The sequence below is a fragment of the Thermobia domestica genome, chromosome 10 (genome assembly GCF_964235325.1).
Source record: "Thermobia domestica chromosome 10, izTheDome1.hap1.1, whole genome shotgun sequence".
Taxonomy (NCBI): Eukaryota; Metazoa; Arthropoda; class Insecta; order Zygentoma; family Lepismatidae; genus Thermobia; species Thermobia domestica.
In genome coordinates this window covers 26,497,768-26,517,918 of record NC_137463.1, presented here as the reverse complement: position 1 = coordinate 26,517,918, position 20,151 = coordinate 26,497,768, and the positions used below count along the sequence as shown (strand labels likewise).

The 20,151-nt window shown below is 35.4% G+C and overlaps 1 protein-coding gene across 1 annotated transcript in view; it reads left to right on the top strand.

The window, feature by feature from the left end:
* The window catches only part of Galk (N-acetylgalactosamine kinase), a 58,214-nt gene that overhangs the window by 22,140 nt on the left and 15,923 nt on the right, over window positions 1–20,151 (top strand). Inside the window, exons 5-8 of the mRNA XM_081727902.1 lie at window positions 3,109–3,217; window positions 8,484–8,641; window positions 14,341–14,481; window positions 14,683–14,797. Of these exons, the coding sequence (XP_081584028.1) occupies window positions 3,109–3,217; window positions 8,484–8,641; window positions 14,341–14,481; window positions 14,683–14,797 (523 nt within the window). The remainder of the gene's footprint in view (window positions 1–3,108; window positions 3,218–8,483; window positions 8,642–14,340; window positions 14,482–14,682; window positions 14,798–20,151) is intronic.

Genomic DNA, 20,151 nt, shown 5'->3' with positions numbered 1-20,151 from the left:
AACGGAATTCGAACCACCGTTGTTCAAATTTGAGTGCTTTTCTCCTGGAAACGAACCTGAGACCACGTGGACCAAAACTAAACATAGACCATCGGAGAGGTACTGCGTGCTTTTGTGATGTTCTTTTTCTTTTCTTTTTTTTCGTATTAATTCTATTTTTGTCGTTCGTGAACAAGGCTGCAGACAATAGCCGAAAGGAATTTTCAGGAATCAGAATTTAAAGTAAGTGGTTATGTTTGTTGTCACCAGGGTTGGCAAAAACCATGTTTTTTATTGAAAAAACCAAAAACCAGGTTTTGTTTTAAACCCGGGTTTTTTGGTTTAAATTATTTGCTCTACGTATTTATATCACATATGGACAGAAATAAGCTTGTTTTGCCTTGGTGTTAGTATGCAACAACCGAGTTATGCTGGAAGGGGTCACATAAGTTTAAAGCGGAATCCAAACCGCTTCTCGGCTTACATCCAAGAGAAATTGTCCTCCATTTGAACTAGAAACCGGGACTAATTAATTGTTCATAAATGCGATACGTCTGCCGACTCACTCACGAAGGACTCCTGATTAAACTACGTTGACTGATCTTTACATATTTGTTAATATAATCGTCAAGAGTCATTAGAACAGAAGGACAAGTGGAACCATTATACAGAATTACATATGAACAATTTCAAAGTACTACAGAGTACAGGAGAACTAATTTAGTCCAAGTCAGTTCACTATGACTTTTATTAGTCCAAGTTAAAGAAATATAATGACTTACTTTGCATATCAGTAAGAAAAGTGAATAAAGATACGAATTATTTGAGTCCACTTTGGCTCTGACCCATTTATACATAAATAGTTACCAAAGATTCTTGTTATTTTCAATAATTGCCTCTCGTGGGGTTTGTATGACCCCCCTCCCCAAAAAAGTATGGCATTTCGATGTATTTTATCAATAGTAAACATTATTAAAACGAAACAATGTTTAGAATTTTCCTTTGGTTGCATAACAATAATAACAAACTGTAAAAAAATCACAAAAGAAACATCCATGAAGTTACATAAAGAAAGTTGCGTTTGTAATATAATCTCTTTGAGTAAAGAATGGGGAATTTAGGTCTGAATATAGTACGAATAATAAATGGGAGTGAAACGTGATAACCACAAATGTGTGTCCATCAATATTTTACGAATAGTTACACTTTTACAAACATTTTTCGTTTTTTGGTTTAAACCAGCCAACCCTGGTTCTCACTATCTTCCTCCATCATTTTTCTGGCGCGTAAGTCACTTCGTTCCTCGCTGTGAATGCTTTATCAAATGACACGTAAAAACGGCGAAAACCTTTTTTTTTTTTTTTTTTTTAATCATGTACGCACTTTTATATACAGTAGACATTGTTGTTTATTTTATTTATTATTTTTTGTATTATTTATTTTTTCTATGTCATTATTTTGATTACTTTTATGCAATCATTGTATATGTTATTTAATATTTATGAAAATTGTTGTAACTTTATCATATTATAATGAATATTGTAAGAAGAGCAGTAGATTATTGCCTGGTAATTAAATAAATAGTCATATTGATTTGCAATTGTACCGTAGGAGCACTACAAAATGAAGAAACGTACTCTCTGTAAACGTTGTTATTATTATTATTATTATTATTATTATTATTATTATTATTATTATTATTATTATTATTATTATTATATTGATTTCAAACTTAATTTTCGGTCGTTGGTTGTGTTGTTCAACAGAGTTAGTTTTATAGGAAAAAGTGAGAAAATGACAATTCGGTTATGTATAAGAAGTGACAGGAATCTTTTCGGTAGCTTTAATGATAGATGCTACTGAATAGAGTGCATATTTAATGTTAAAAACACGAATACATCTTACTTTAACATCCATGTATTAAATTCTTTCTTTTTAACACAAATTGTTTCAAGCTTTCTCTTACCTTTTCCTCGGTGTGTATTGTTTTGCTGCGCTGCTCAACTTACGATATGATGGAGAGGCTTTTTTAACTCTGGAAAGTCCCATTACTAGAGTGTAATACAGTGCTGCGATATTTGCATCTATATTCGTCAAATAATGAACATATTTAACCTTTTAAATATGGAGTTTTGGGAGAAAAGTTGCTTGTGAAAATGTGAGTTCACAACCTCCCCCCCCCCCTTAAAATTTCTTTGAATCAGTTCTTTTCTTATATTTTTTTTTTCTCGTCGTCTTTACATACTGTTCCAATGCTACTGTTAAGTCCTGCACCAAATTGTGAGGTAACAATTATGTGAGCACATCTACTTTGTCCGCACTCGGATCTAGTAGAACCATATTTAAAGCATATATATCAAATTGGACTTTTCTACTTTTAAAGATATTTAATAATAGTATAATTGGCGTATATTTCCAGTGCAAAACACTTGTAAAACACTTTCCTGCTTAATAACAGTTTTACAAGATAGTATTTTGTCGTATAAACTTAGAAGTATATATTTTCATTTTAAAGGGTTATGGGATTTTCCAGAGTGAAAAATTCCATCGTTATGCCACAAATAAAACTAATATCTTGTGACTATTTCGGCAATAAAATATTGGTTTTGAATGTTACTTAATGGTAATCTTATGTCCTCCTAGATTTGAAAAATTATGACCTATAATCTATTTCACTCATGTAATAGAAATAAGACAATATCAAATGGCACTCTTCCATATTAGAGGCAATAAAGGTGCCAGTAACCTTTCCACTTAATGTGTTTGGTCAACCCTGCGGAAAAGTCATGGCTGGCGTTTTGCGATGTAAGGCGTGCCAGTATCATGAATGCTGAAATTATAATCGCACGATAGTCAAACCCCTTAGCACGACTCTAATCACAAGTAATGACTTTGATTACGCCCCTATATATTTTATGATGTATAAGCAGTAATTTACGTGCAAGAAGATTTAATTAAATAGAAAAATAAACAGAAAGAAGTTTGATTATTTTTTGCTTTTTTGACGAAAAAATTATGTTTACGTTTTTCCCATTCACGAATACTGCTTGTTTCCAGTACTTATCACAATTTCGCACATTAAAACATTAAGTTCTTTGGTTTACATATATTTATTAATTTATTTCACAGTTATGCATGACCAAAGAAGCAATTGCTACACTATGTGCCAAATCAGAAAAGTATATAGGTACCGAAGGAGGTGGTATGGATCAAGCTATCGCTTTTCTAGGATCCAAAGGTTTGTTTTTTAGACGTATGTTCGTTTCTATAAGATTACTTGTAAGTAGTGTCTTACTCATGTATTAGGTTTGGAAGAAAAGTACGAAAACTATAGCATTACTTTGTAGTAATCCGACGAGCGAGCAAAGATTTAGAGCTCAAGAGAGATGAGTGTTCATTTTTTTAATGCACCTATCCATATATTTTTGAAGAAAAGTATTTTATATGTAGATAGTAGTCAAGTTAAAATGACATTTTGATATCTTTGTATGTAGTTCATGGTAACTTTTTAGCAAAGAGGCTATGTGTTTCCTTTGTGCGCGGTTTTTGTCAGTGTGGTCTAGGTTCGACTGTAGTGGAGTTTCTTCCTCCGATACAAGTACATAATGTTTCGATCTCATTACACGTTTTGTATACCTCTTCCACAGGAGGGGAGAGGCTCGCCATATTCCCAAATGGACGACCTGCCTGTTACCTTAGGTTCGTTAAGACACATGCTACTTCTGCCGTAATGTTAAGGTAGGCAGGACCGGGACTCGAACCCTTTCCTGATTTCAGGAAGCTCCCGGATTGTGTTGGATTTTGCTGGATTGTTGTCAAACCGTGGAATTCTGTAGCTGGTGGTGCTTGGATGCCTCTGAACACCGCGAGGGGGGGGTACTCTAAAACTGATACTAGATATGCCGGTAGGCTTTTACTTGCTAGAAGAGTTGGGGAAAAGTACTCTAGGACCGATATTAGATATGCCAGTAGGCTCTTACTTGCTAGGAGAGTTGAGAGAAAGTACTCTAAGAGCGATACTAGATATGCCGGTAGGCTCTTACTTGCTGGAAGAGTTGAGGGAAAGTATTCTAGAACCGATACTAGATATGCCGATAGGCTCTTACTGGCTATAGGAGTTGAGGAAAAGTACTCTAGGAGCGATACTAAATATGCTGATAGGCTCTTACTTGCTAGAAGAGTTGAGGAAAAGTATACTAGAACTGATACTAGATACTCCAATACTCTTGCTAGAAGAGTTGAGGGAAAGCTTTAGGAGCGATACTAGATATGCTGATAGGCTCTTACTTGCTAAGAGAGTTGGGGGAAAGTACTCTAGGACCCATTTTAGATGTAGTGGTAGGCTGTTACTTGCTAGAAGAGTTCCCTTCATTAGTAGGTATAACTGGAAGATGCAATGGGTGTACCCCAATACCTTTTCTGGAAAAGTGTTAGCAGTAACTGTAGAAATGATGGATGGTTTGTTGTGGGAGCCTATCGCAAATCGTTCCAGCTTGTAGGAGGGCTTTAGACTTCCACGTATCAGAGAATTCCTCATTTGTATAGGTGACGATGGGGTCATAAGGCATAAGGTACCCATAGTAGTAAAGCTCGGGATCGATCTAAGGGTGGAGCTGTTCTGAGCTTTGCCCATCACCTCGAGCCTATATAAGAATTGTACCTACAGTTAAACGTGGGATCCGAGCGACACACACTCTCAGCCAATATCAGATCCGAGTACACTGCACCAAAGTTAAAAATACTAACCATTCAAAGTAAGATAAAATTCCCAAGATAAGAAGACTTTTATTCTGTGTTATTTTTGTATGTTCCTCATAATACTATGAGCCTTTTGTTTTAATACAACATATGTGTTATTTTTTAAGAGGAAAAAAAAAAAACAGTCGTGATGATATATTACTGATTTTCTGTTAAACTTTAATAAGGCAAATCATCATGATGTTGGAAGCTGTAAAAAAACTAGCACATTTGCAGATACAATTTTAGTTTGGAACGGAGTGAATAACTTTGATCACAGATATAGCTCTCTCTTGTTGGCTCAAATGAAATCTTTGAGTTGTACATGCCACGATTGTGCCGGCTAGCCTAAAGGAGACGATGATGATGAGAAATGAATGCAATAGTGGGATGAATAGAGTGGAAGGAAACGGGAGAATCCCAAGGAAACCCACACACACGGTGTTTGTCTACCACAGAGTCCACTTGGCGCCAGCTGGGAACGAACCAGGGACTCACACATCAGAGGTGAACGCTCTACCACTGAGCCACCACGGCCCTTGTTGGCTCAAAGTCTTATAGGTTATATATAAAAATAACGGAGAAGAAGAAGCGTTATTGTTGATGTAAGATGTATTAATACGACACAATTTTTGTCGGTATTTTAAAGTGAATATAAGAAATGGAAGTAGTGGTTTTTACAAGAAATATTAATGACTTCAACTCAAGAAAACATTAACAATTTCTTTTCTGCACAATTGGATGGTATTGATAAAAATATTTGGTCTAGGAATTAATTCGTGCGGTTGGTACGCACACATTGAAGCTGTAGTACAAACACAAAATACATAAATACCTTAAGAAAAATATTGTCCATCGCTAGCCATCACTTTCGCCCATCTGTCAGGCAATGTACGGATTCCGTGGCGAAAGAAGTCCTCATCCTTGGAAGCGATCCAGTCAGAGACCCATGTTTCGATATCTTCTGAAGAAGTAAACCGCTGTCCAATCAAATCGTTGTTCATGCAATCGAACAAGTAGTAGTCCGAAGGAGCAACGTCTGGTGAATACGGCGGGTGGGGTAAAACTTCCCATCCGACATTTTCTAAATAGGTTTTGACCGGTTTTGCGACATGTGGGCGAGCGTTATCATGTTGAACAATAAGTTTATCACGTCTGTTCTCCCATTCTGGTCGTGTTCTGGCCAGAGCTTGCTTCAAACGCATTAATTGTCGTCGATAACGTTCTCCATTCATAGTTTCACCCGGTTGCAGCAGCTCATAGTACACCACACCTTTCATATCCCACCATATGCACAGCATAACCTTTGCACAGTGAATATCTCGTTTTGGTTGTGATGGACCTGGTTCACCTGGTTTCACCCAGGCCTTTTTTCGTTTAGGGTTCTCGTAATGGATCCACTTCTCATCACCCGTAATAATTCGATGCAGAAATCCCTTTCTGCTCTGTCGTTGAAGCAGCAATTCGCAAATGGTTTTTCGTCTTTCAACGTCTCTGTCTTTCAATTCATGTGGAACCCAATGTGACATCTTTTGAATCATTCCCATGGCTTTCAAGCGTTTGGAGACTGTTGTTTGATCAACGCCTAATGCTGCTGCAAGTTGTTCCTGCGTTTGACACGAATCCTGCTCGAGCAATGCTGTCAATTCTTCGTCTTGAAATTTTTTGGCTGTCCAGCTCGCTCTTGGTCTGCCAAGCCGAAATCACCACTTCTAAACCGTGCAAACCACTTCTGACACGTTCGCTCAGCTAGAGCATGGTCACCATACACTTCCACCAAAATACGATGACTTTCAGTCGCACTTTTCTGCATGTTAAAGTAATGCAGCAGGACACCCCGCAAAAACACTTTATCAGGCACAAATTGCGCCATGTTCACTTAACTACAAACTGGTGTTGTTGACGCTTTAATCCACTGCCCTATACTACGAACGATACGCGATGACAGGGGTTTGCAACACATGTGTGGATACACGGAACTGTGGGACGCTTCGTTCGTTGCGCCATCTCTTGTCCACCTGCACGAATTAATTCCTAGACCAAATATGTAGTTCTACTAGCGGCATAGTTTCTTTCTTTTTTTTAAAAAATGAAGATGACAGAAGATTATTGAAAACAATAGCATTGGTACCTCGTTTTAACATTTGGCTGCTTCAATGAGTACCAAATATGTGTATTTGTATTGTCTCATGATTACTCTCCGAGGCTAAGGAAGGCAGTAATGATAATAATAAATGAAATGGTAGAAGGAAGAAAGTGGAACGAAATGGAAAAACCGTGAGAAAAGTCACTGACACGATGTTTCTTCATCACAAAGCCCACTTGATACAAGCTGGAATATAACCAGGGGCCCCACCCACTAGAGGTTAGTGGTGAGTCACTTTTTTTTTACTGGGTATTATAATTGGAAAAATAATAAGTGATAAATTCTGAATCTTGCTCACCCCGAAAGTGCTTTATGTAGAATTGTAGTGCTACGATTCTAATATAGTACAAACAGTACTTAAAATAAACGAAAAACCCTTAACTTATTCTTCCCATATTGGCTCAGTGGTGGAGCATCACTTCGTCCCTGCATTGATTCGAGACTGCATGAGTTCGTGATGGCCGATGGTCAGTCGTGCTCAGTGTTTCTTTCAGTCATTTTCTTTTAGGGGCAGTGCCCTCCCCCGAGGAGATAAGGTTAATAGTACTAGAATAATACCAACAATGGAAGATAAATAGTTCCAGAATACAATGAATAAATAAACATTTTAATATTGCTATTTTATAAGTGTTCTAAAAGCTCGTGCTGAATCTACTTTTTTTTTCATATTTAGAAATTAGGTTAGGTTTGGAAACCTTGTGTCTGTAACTGCCAACCTTGATACCTTGTGTCTGTAACTGCCAACCTTGATACCTTGTGTCTGTAACTGCCAAACTTGATACCTTGTATCTGTAACTGCCAACCTTGATACCTTGTGTCTGTAACTGCCAACTTTGATACCTTGTGTCTGTAACTGCCAAGCTTGATATTTTGTGCTTGTAACTGCCAACCTTGAATAGATAAGTGACAATTGAACGTTTTGTTGCGCGTACTTCAGAAAAGTAAGACAAATAGCTGTAGGCTTTATTAGTAGCTAGTTTTAGAGTGCCCCACTCAGCACATGTGTTTTGAAAGAAACATGATCGTGCTTTTTGAGGTTCTGTCATTACCTTAATCCTACCAGTAGTTTTAATATGTTCTATATTCAATTTCATCACCCTATACGACAGAAGCATAGGACATTATCGTAGATTCGACTGGAGAAATTGATCTAATGGTACACACCGGCGCATAATATTCAAATTCGACGTCTCAAGCGTTAAACATTAAAAACGGTATATTAACTCATAGTAAATTATTGGTATGCTCGTCTTTGGTTTATAAAAGAGTCGGATTCGATTCTCGGTGGCAGATCATGTAATTTGAATCTCACGTTAAACTGTAGGTATACGTTTTATACTTAGCCGTGGAGCTAGAAAAGAATGATTAGCTAAAAACGACGAACGAAGCAGTTATAAAAGTCTCCTTTCTGATTCATTATGTCTGCTTGGAAAATATCGACTAAGTATTCTTTGCAAACACTTTTACATTGTTTTAAAGCATATATTTTATTATTTTACATATTTTTTAAAATTTTGCATATACAAATGAACATGCAAAATATAGGAATTTATAAAATCACAGGTTAAAATGAACTGTCCCATAAAAACATAATTTTGATACTTGTTCTCTCTTGTTTTAGGATGTGCCAAACTTATTGAATTTAATCCGTTACGAGCAACAAACGTCAAACTTCCCGCAGGAGCTGTGTTTGTCATAGCCAATAGTTTAGCAGAAATGAATAAGGCTGCTACAGCAGACTACAACTGCCGAGTCATGGAATGTCGGTTAGCGTCTCAGGTATGAATTACGTAATAGTAAGTTGAAGTTCATGGAATGTGCACCTTTTAATGCATGAAAGACAAAGAAGATTCTTATCTGTTTGGGAATTTTTGGCAATGATTTTACTTATCTGCAATCATTTATAAGCCCCACTCAAAAGCTGGTTGAAATTCAAGATTTTTTTTTTCCATTTCCTGTAAAACTACTATTCACGGTACAGAATGTATGATTTTGGATGTACACTCATGTCCAAAATTATTGTACATGCGTGTAAATATGTTGTTGTAGGAAGATAATTTGATAACGAATTCGCCCAGTATTTCTTATAATGTTAGTATGTGTATAATCGGCAAAGACATGTATGTGGCAAATTTCATGTCAGAAGAGCAGTAATTAAAAACAATAAAACAAAAATAAAATTTTCTTGTTCATTTAGGAACAATTTATTTTACTCATAGTAATTTTCGTATTTATAATTCTTTTCCTATGAAATTTATCACAAATATACATTTTCCGACTATACACATAGTATCAGTATTAAAAGTACCCTGCAAAATCATTATCAAATTATATTCTTACAAAAGGACAGTTATAGATATGCGACAACAGTTATAGACATGAGTGTACATAGTGATTCTTAAAACACTAAAATGAAGAAAATATTTCAAATAACTGTTTAAGAACAAATATAAGCAGAAAACCCACATATTCTCCTTCACTGATAAAATGCCGATATGTTCGAAATTCTATCCCAAAACATCAATAGTACCAATCAATAATTTGAAAAGAAAAAAGAAAAAATCTTACTCCTGTTATTAGTAATAATCTGATAATTTTCAGTGCATAATTAACGTAAAAATTTCCTCTGAATCTCCTTTGGGTGCTCCACTACTATTATTTCTACATAAGATATGGCCCAGTTAACTCAAGCCTTTGTAAAATCACAAGAATATTTAGACCTTTGTCTCTCTATACAAAGTATGTCCGGAAAGTATAGTCACCAAGGCTTCAAATATAATAAAGACAACATTTATTTACATAATAATAAGAATAATAATACATGTGCATTAAAATTCTTTAAAATAATGTACTCCTGCGTCGATACATCTTTAATAGCAGGATTTCCAATCTGCGGGGGCATAACTGAAAAGCCAGGAAGTGCATTTAAAGTCATTTTATAAGCAGCTTTCACGTCGTCAATCGGTCTGTAACGGTGTCCTTTCAGGGAAGATTTCAAATGGGGAAACAGAAAGAGATCTGTGGGAGCCAAATAATTGTCAAAAGTGAGGGTCATTTTCACACATTTCCAAAACGTCTTGACAAATCTCTACTCAGCGAGATTTTTTGGTCGTCGGTCAAAATTCTTGGGACAAACTTCGCGCACATTTTTCTGATGTATAAATCATTGGTCACAATCTCGTGAATAATAGCTTTTGGAATATTTAACATGTCGACCATTAAACGAACACTCATTCGACTGTCTGCTTCCAAAAGTTCTTTCACACGAGTCATTTTCGTCGTTTGAGGAGGTTGACGGGCGTTCAACGCGGGCTTCGTCGTCAACCTTCTTTCGGCTTTCCAGAAACGCCTTATGGCATTTGTAGACTTGCTTTTGCGATAAATACTCATCCTTGAAGGCGTTTTGGACCATTGGAAAGCAGACGTACCGAGTTTCACATAAAACCTGATCGCGTATCTTTGTTCCAGTGGGCGCTCATCGCAATTTGTTCAAGAAATGAAACTAGAGGTTTACGAAATTGTCCGTTCTTCACCTCCGAGAGCTTGAAGACATCTCAGCAAGCATTCACTCGGCTGTTGAGTTACACCACCATCGATCCCGGCGAATAGAGCACGCTGCAACGTACAATCGCTTTACAATAAAATGTATCACATTACATTCCGAACAGACCTTGTATGTGTGAATCGTATAGTGTGATGCGAATATGGTTGGTACCTAATGCAGATTCATGATATATGAACTTTGTTATCTGAGCGATAAACAATAAGATTATAGTCATCTTTTCCTCTTGTTCCATTATATTGATGTAATTAGATTTGAGCTTAATGATACAGTGCCTAATAATGATGTTCTAATTTAGTGGTTCTCAATCTTTTTTGATTGACGACACACTTTACTCTACTCTACGACACACTTTACTCTACTCTACGACACACTTGTTTGATATATTAAAATTATATAAATTACACGTCTTTGGAATACGCAGAGTTTCATCAAGCGGGTGTTAAGCATTCAGTCTCATTCCCTCTCAGAACACGCATGATTTATGTATATCTTAATGTAGTAAATGTTTCTTTTCCCATAATGTCTTGCTCAAAGGGGTTAAAATCCCGAAACCCTCCTTGTGATATACACCACTGATAATAGTGTAAAACTATAAGTCTCTAAAAAAGTAGTGATTCTATATAGTACGGAGCATTGTTACTGCCATTAGAGGCTGTGACTATTACAGTTTGTCTCTAAATTGGTTCTGACTAATTGGCTCATTAAATTCCAAAATTTCACGACACATTTTATGGAACTGCACGACACGTCAATGTGTCGCGACACAACAGTTAAGAACCACTGTTCTAACTTAATGATGAAGTTCACTATTCCTGTCTAAACAAGAATAAGGTATCATCCTCATGTGAAGCTACATTCTGTGTTACGTTCAATTCATACCATCTCGAGTATGGACGATCCGACTTATTTATTATCTAAATGATTGAGGAAATATTTTCTGAAATTGGTATAGGTGCAGCCTATAAATGTAAGCAAGCTAAACAGGTATAGTTTCTTTTGTAAACGCTAATGCATTAAAATTTACTTCTTCGGATTTTGTAGATAAATATATACTATTCAATTACTTACCTACAATTTTGATCTGGCGAAAAGTGAAATGAAAATGAAATCTGTAAGTTTTACGTACACGGTTATGCCGGTTAGGCTATAGGAGACGGTGATGATGAGCGATGAGTGAAATGGTGGAATAAAGAAAGTGGGAAGAAACGGGGGAACCCCGAGAAAACCGGTGTTTGTCCACCACAAAGTGCACACGGCGCGAGCTGGAATCGAACCAGGGACCCCAAGCACCGGAGGTGAACGCTCTACCACTGAGCCACCGCACCCCCGCTGGCGAAAAGTGTATATCTTACTTGCATCTATTCTGTGTTATCACGACTTTTAAGATTTCTGTCTTAGAAATTTTCGAAATAACACACAAAGAGTGAAAAAATGAATGACAGGACCGGGACTCGAATCTGGGCTCTTCGGCATACCGTGTCGATACTTTCCGCTTCCCAGAACAGCCACACACTCACTCTTGAAGCCAGTGCTCTCCACTCAAACCACATGACTTCAAGGGCGCGGATCCTGGGGGGGGGGGAGGGGGCCTGGACCCCCAAAGCTCGTATGGGCCCTCGCATTGTATTTATGAATTTACAATATTTTGCATAATTTGAATGCAATTTGTCTTAAAGTCCTCATATATATGCCTTCTGCATCTGAATGCTCCCCCCCCCCCAAATTTACAGAGAAATCGGCGCTCTTGCATGGCTTGTACCACAGCCTAGCTGTAGTGCATGAATATTCCAATGTCCATGTATGGAGAACACCTTTTAACGGTTGTAATTTCATATGAAAAGAGGAAACAGCCAAATTTTTTACACACCAAAACCTGTATAGGTGCGAATTCAATAACACAAAGAGTAAAAAAGTGAGTAACTGGATCGGGACTCGAACCCAGGATCTTCGACATACCGTGCCGATGCGATAACTACTACGCTACCTAGTCTGCTGATCAATACATTAATTTAAACTGGACATTACTTCTATACTATTCCGTCAATTAGTTCACGTATCATATTTTCTGTCCATTTTGAAATTAAACATTCGAATATTTTTGTATTACTCTCCTCTTTTATCTTAATTGGTAATTTATTATAAATTTTTCTTGCTATATAATAACTTTGGTGTGCTATAGATTTAGTTGTTCTTATTGTGATTAAATGTTTTTGTGTCATGCTTCTAGTTTCCTATATATGATCAATTGCTTTCCGTTCATCTTCATTATTTTTCACCTGCATAAAAACAAATTTCATATGTATATATTAATGGAGAAAATGGAAATTTTTTTATAGATTTTCTTATCTATAATTCTTTATAGATGAGATAGATTTTCTTTCACCTAATCGTTTCTTAAGATAATTCTTAAAATGTTGTTTTGCCTGATTTGAAGTGTCTTAAGTAAGTAGCACCCCTCTTAATACATCGTCCTAATTTAATATGCTTTGTATATGAGCATGGTACACCATATACAGTATTTGCAAATTGGCATTTCTCAGTTGGACAAATTTATATGATCATATTTTTAAAACTTTAGTAAGGTATTGAATAAAGTACTGATATATTCTGTTAATATATTCTACTATTTGGACTTTTGACATCAATTTTTACATTTTTCTGTATACACAATTTAATATTATGGACAAAAGTTTTAGTTCCTGAATTTACAGAAATATATTGAAGTACAGTTCTTAGTCACATTTTTCTAAATTTTTATTAGAAAGTGAGTAATTGATGCTAGTTGAACATATATTATCTTGTTTTGACAGCATTATTGAAACATTTATATGCTAGGAAGATAATGATTTGTGAATGATGTTTGGAATATAGCTGATGTACATTTTGGTGGTATTTTATGCTTTTCTAAAAGTGATCTTACTGGTTTACTTTATTTATTTATTGTATATTGAACACAACAGGTGTATACCCATTGATAGTGTTCAGTAGTATACATAAATGATTAGTACATTACACAATATTTGTTCTATATGCTAAAGTATGTAGTCAAAGTATTTTTTTTAAGTGTACATCAAATATATCTATTGTAGGGCATTTTATTTGGACATTGTTATATATTGTGCACATTCTCCTAATAGGCGATATATTTGATGCATTAGTACGCTGGGGTGGTTCATGAAATGTTTGTAACCGCGAGCACATTTTCCTGTTCGGAACATGAAGGGACATTTCGGACAATAATATTGGCGAATCTATCTTATTATGTATAAGTTTATGCAAAAAACACAGAAAGAAATTAGCTCTTCTTGTTTCAAGAGAACACATTGAATAGCTTGGCAAGAGTTCCAAGATATTTTTCGTACCGAGGATAGATCCCCGTGTCTTTATATATTAAATAGCGAAAAATTTTGATGGAATTGCTTCTAATTGGTGTATATATTTTTGCACACTAGGATTCTATATTATGAACGCGTATTCTAGTTTGGTACGTCTATATGCAGCATATAGGATTTTAAGAACATTAGTGTTCTTAAATTGACTTCCAAGTCTCATTACAGATCCGAGATTTCTGTAAGCTTATTTACAATTCGTTTTAAGTGAATATCAAACGAGAGATTTTATCTTATTGATACGCCAAGATCAGTTATTTGGTCAGTTCTTTGCAGTGGTATGTCATTAATATGATACTCAATTCCAAGTAATTTCTTTTTCTCGTATACGATATTACACTGCATTTCTCAATGTTTAGTGGCAACTTGTTAATTTCACACTATTCATGAAGTGAATTGATGTCATTCTGCAAATCAATGCAGTCTCTTTCCGAATGTATCACGCGGTAAATTTTTAAATCATCTGCATGTAACAGTTTTAGTGACTTTATTACTTCATGACTAATTAAATACTGTTTTTTCAGATCATAGCAAAAAAACATGGATTGACATGGGAGAAAATGATTCGGTTAGGTGATCTACAAGAAGCTTTGGAAGTGCCATTGGATAAAATGGGCGAACTTGTTAAAAAAATACTTCATGAAGAACCATACAGTAAACAAGAGGTAAATTATATTACGTATTGTTTCCTTTTGTTCTTTGTGTAAACAATTCTACTGTCAATTACAAACTATTGCTTCTTTGTTAAAAAGAATAAATTTTACTCACTGTACATAAACTTTTCTCAACACGCATGTTTGTATATTTGCTTTAATTGTTATATAACATTGCTGCATCTTGAAAATAGTAATCCTATTTCCCTTCAGATATGCCAGGAACTTGGGGTTAGTGAAGATCAACTGAACCATCTAACGCTTAGCGAAAATACAAGGCACATCCAAACATTCAAATTACATCAAAGAGCTCTGCATGTCTTTGAGGGTAGGTGTGATGCATGGTGGCAATATTTGCATGTATATACATTAATAGTTCACTTGCTATGTATATTTTGCTGCAAAGTGGTGTATAATGTTAGCTTTATTGTACAACCATGTTCAAATATACTGATTTTCGTGCCTTTTTTGAAAAGCCTGGTTCTTATGTCCATAATCAAAATTTAATCGAACAAACGTAAAATTTCTTTGGCTATTAGAGACATTTATTTCAGAGTCAGGTACAGGCGTACCTTCATAACATGGTTAATTAGTTCCAAGAAATGACCCGGTATGCAAAACGGCGTTGTTTGAGATCGTTACAATGGTTTTAAATTGAATTTGTCCATGACAAAAATTTAGGATAATAAAGTTAAGTTTAAAAATGAAAAGTATATTTATTTTTGTTAACTAAATAACATAGAAAAATTTTTCGAATATAGAAAAGTGTTATTTCTTCAGTTGTAAATGAAAAATGAAATCTCTGTGTTGTGCGTCACTATTATTTATCTCCTTCAACAGAGAAGTATTTCTCCAATTATTAATATAGATTAACTAATAGCCCATTAAAAATAAATTTTCACATTCAAAACGTAAACTAATTACAACTTTCTTACAAGGCTGTCTATAATCTTTATTATAAATTTACTAGAAATGTTACAGTTATTAGAATGTTATTTATGATTTCAGTTGGAGTAGTAGACTGAAGAAGGAAGTGATATACTTTCGAAACTGTAACATTTCTAGTTAATTTATAATAAAGATTATAGACATCCTTGTAAGAAAGTTGTAACTAGTTTGTGTTTAAAATGGACACAAGGCCTTTTTATCATAATATTCAAAACGTATACTAGGTATAGTACAACATAAAGTAATTCCATTTTTCGCTTCTACAAATAGTATACATTTACAATTTCATCGTTTCACATATTCACATGTGCACATATGCCTACATATACATATTTACAATATTTGGTAGGTGATTCCTGACACTACGATAAGACAAAATATATATAGACCAGTCTCCGTGTAAAAGTGCTTTTTTTCGATGCTATGATCAGCCGAAAATTTGTTAGAAACTGCAAAAACAACCTTAACTCGAAATCAACATATAGGATTGAAATCGGGTAAAAAAGGAATGTCCATTATTTTTAATCGTACATTTCATTAACGCGATGCAGGGGCGGCGCAAGGGTAATTCCAAAAGAAACTGGAGAATTCTTGGGGCATTTTATCAAAGATTGAACGAGGAATACGAATAACGTTTAAGTACAATATTTCAACGAATAAATATCATAGTACGTCGTTCAAGTTAGAATAACACTGTTAGAGAAAAAAGAAGAAATGTACATGTTTGATTAATCTACTTTGTCTCAGAACAGTACTTGGCGGTCCTTTCCCAAGCAATTAAAGCTGGTGTCGTGTTACTGTTAAGAATTCTTCGGTCAGTTCCTATATCAGTTTCTTCCAAATTTAAAATACTTTTCACTGAATGTTTTACAGGTTAAGAAATAAGTGTTGTAATTCAATAAATCAGTCTATACTAGTTCATTATTGTTGACTGTGTAAGCCTTGTAGAATTGAATTTGAAATGCTGTACAACATAATGTGAAATGCATTAACACGAAGTGCGTCCCATAAATATCCTCATATATTAATATCTAGACCTTGTCATATATGAATTGAAGTTACCTGTACTATTTCTCGATGCAGTCCGCTGCACTATTACATGTTTTTTGCCATCTGGTTATGAGCTTCTTGACTTCGGCATCGTAGAATTCTATTTCCCCGTCCCCTCCACTATTGGAAAACAGTCTGAATCGCTTCGTAAACCACAATACAGCTAATGATACTTAAGACTCGTGAATCGAATCTACTTAGTATCTTTGTACGCTAATCATGCAATTTTCGTTTTCTTACAATTAACCTAGAACAGTAGTTCTCAGCCTTTTGATCATTACGATCCCTTTTTGTCATTTCCATACTACTCTTTATCCGTTACAAGTATTTAAAACCACCTTATGGAGACCCACCAATAACCGCAACCTCTGAAGGAACACGGCTCATTATTTAAGAATAATTGGCCTAGAGCAGTGTTTCCCAACCTTTTTCAACTTGCGGCACACCACGGATGTTACTTGGATTCTCGTGGCACATTTATAGATATTATTATTTGTAAATATAAAACACACTGGTATTTTTTCTTTGATTATTGATCTCCTCACAGAGAAGAAAACTCTTTCACTCTTTTTTCCCCGTGGTAAATCATTATGCTTATTTTTCATTCTAATTTAAAAATAGAAAACAATTGCAATGAAATATTGGACTCAGGTTTTTAAAAATAAGCTTTCTTTTAAAAAATGTATCCAACCTTTTACTAAGAAGAAAGATCACTAAATAACGAACGAACAAACAAATGTCTTTTACTTTTAAAACACAAATGTAGGTAATTTGTCGAAAGAATTGAATAATATTTTAAAATTTCAAGCTACGAAATAGTCTGCAACAATAAAGAAACAATAATGGTCATAACAATGATAACAAATACTTTTTTCAACATTAGAAATGAACAGAATAGTAACCCGGAATGAAACTTAAAATCGTAAGTTCATAGTAGAGTTTCACAGTAATGTGAAACACAAATATACATTTTCGCTACGTTTTGCACTTTGATTGCTATAAAATTCATATTTTTTTTTTCGATGCCTCGCGGCACACCAGCGGCCCATTCACGGCACACCGGTTGGGAAACGCTGGCCTAGAGAAACATACTTACCGGTTCCAAACAAAGAAAATTTTACGAATTTCACACTTTGAGCGTCAGCACTTTCTGCACATTGATTTATCAAACATAATATTTACTCCACCGATACATCTATCAGAATATAGTTTTACCTTCATAGTGGGGCATGGTGGTTCAGTGGTCCAGTGCTCGCTTTTGGTTCGAGGGGTTCTCGTTCGATCCCAGACATGAAAGTTGGTGGTCGATAACATCATATCCGTGAGTTTTTCTTAAGTTTTCTCCTACTCTATTATTCCACGAATTCATTCGCAACAACTAGCTTTGATTTGTCATCCGTTTTAATTAGCTTAAAAGGCATAATCGTGAGGCGTCAAAGACTTCGTTTCAATTCAGATCTTCCGATAGGATCGTCTACTGGGACGAAGTAGACCAATCAAATATGTGCGTCTCTTCCTCTTCCGAATACTAACTAGTGGTGGGCACGAAAACCGGTTTTTCGGTTTTCAGTATTTTTTTTAGGAAAACCGTTACAGGTTTTTGAAAATTTTCAAAACTGTTTTCACCGAAACCGGTTTCGGTTTTCTCTAAAACCGGTTCGGTTTTTCACCGGTTCCGGTTTTGGTTTTCTTAAACCGGTTCCGGATTTTTCCAAAATTGGTTCTAGTTCTGCCCAGAATAGTAGTGTTTCGTTGTTCTCCGGAAATCGACTCCGTTTCCACAGAAATAGTTTTGTGTTTTTTCTAAAAGTTTTCACCGAAACCAGTTTTGGCGAAAACCGAACCGGTTTTGAAGAAAATCGAAACGGTTTCGTTGAAAAACTGAACCAGTTTTTAGAGAAAACTGGTTTCGGTTTCCGGGTTTTATAAAAACCGATTTTGCCCATCCCTAATTCTAACAGTGTTCTTCTAACTTGAACGATGTATTGTGATTTTTGTGCGTTGTAATATTGAACTTGATCGTTGTTTATCTTCTTCATTCAACTTTTGATAAAATGTCCCAGGAATTCTCCAGTTTCTTTGGGGGTCACCCTTGTGTCGCCTCTGCACCACACCCAATTGTGCATTACTGGAATGTACACCTTGTCTCAAAAAGGTTGAGCGCATTCTTTATTGGTGTTTTGAGGCAAAAATTTTCTAAGTCCAGCTTCGGGTATCTTCGGGAAAAAGTAAGCCAGGTTCGAACCTCCAAGCCAGCCTTTGCAAAAGGGTAAAAGTTTGCAGATGTGTTTTTCTTCTTTTAAATATAATAAGACTTGTTACCAAGTGTTTAAAAAAGCAACATTGATTGAAATACTAAATGATACAATATTTCGAAACGTTTTTATTAATGTGAGCACATGCTTGTTTGTCATTTAGCTCTCTATACGTAATGGAACATTTAAATACGTTAAAGAATCTTTCCATATGTAAAAGAATGCTCAAAATTAAGACATAGAACATAATTATCGCCTGAGTACTAAAATAAAAGTCAAAGTAGAACAGAAACTGCGTTTGTAATGGATATGAATGTCATAATTATCATGAGATCCATTATACATCGCTAGAAGCTTAGTTCTAGAAGTCCTTGTGTTAGCTCATTGGTAAGCTGTCGGATTTCAAATCATATGGTTGAGAGTTCGATTCTCGTGTGGGCCAATACTTTTTTTTTAAAATTATATTTTCCGCAATGCATGAAAAATTATATAAAATAATTACATTAAAATACATAAGTTGTTTATATATAACATAATAATTGCAGAACATAGTAATTATTATGTTTAAAATATAACATCTGAGATAATTTTCACAGTAGGTCGGTATTATATATGAGAATGTTAAATACAAGTTAGGAAAATCGTTTAATAGCAATAAATAAGTTATGTAGTGTATTTATTTGCAGCTATTTGTCATACAGATTTAACTTCTCAATATTCTCATTACAGTATGTTATTTATATTCGTGAAATACAGTATATTCCTACGGATATAGAAAGTGTATAAACAGAGTATCCAAAGTCGTATCCTGCTTCAAGACACATAACTTTTCCCGATCCCCTTAACGTCACGGGAAGAAACACAAATTCTCTTTAGAACGGAATGTCGTTACTTAGAGTCTCATTCGAATACGTTGAATATACTTTTGTGTATTCATCTCTCTCTCTCTCTCTCTCTCTTTCGCTTTGTTTATGTGTGTGTGTGTGTTGCGGAATATCCCAAGTTGAATACAACATTTGCAAAGTATATGAGCATCATTGTCATCGAATACCAGAAATTGAAAGTCGTGTTTCTTCAGGTTGGGTTTGCGTGTTCATGTTAGTTCACTGGTAGAGTACGGACTTGCCACTGAAGAGGTCTTGAGTTCAAAGCCTACAGCTAATTATCATTCTTTTGTTAGTAGGATTGCACAGAAATCGGATACAAGGAGTGGTTTACTTCTAGAAATATTTTCAGAGGCGTTTAGGTAGCCCTGAAAAGGGCTTTTTTCGGGAGTTAAGGCGGGGACATTAATATTGTGTCCAAGACCCTTCTGAATTTATTACACGCCCCATTCTTCTGGGCATGGAATCTATTACATGGGTGACAAATCTATCTCCTTCCCCTACCTCCAGCCATGCTTCGGAAACAAGATGCCACAGGTCATCCT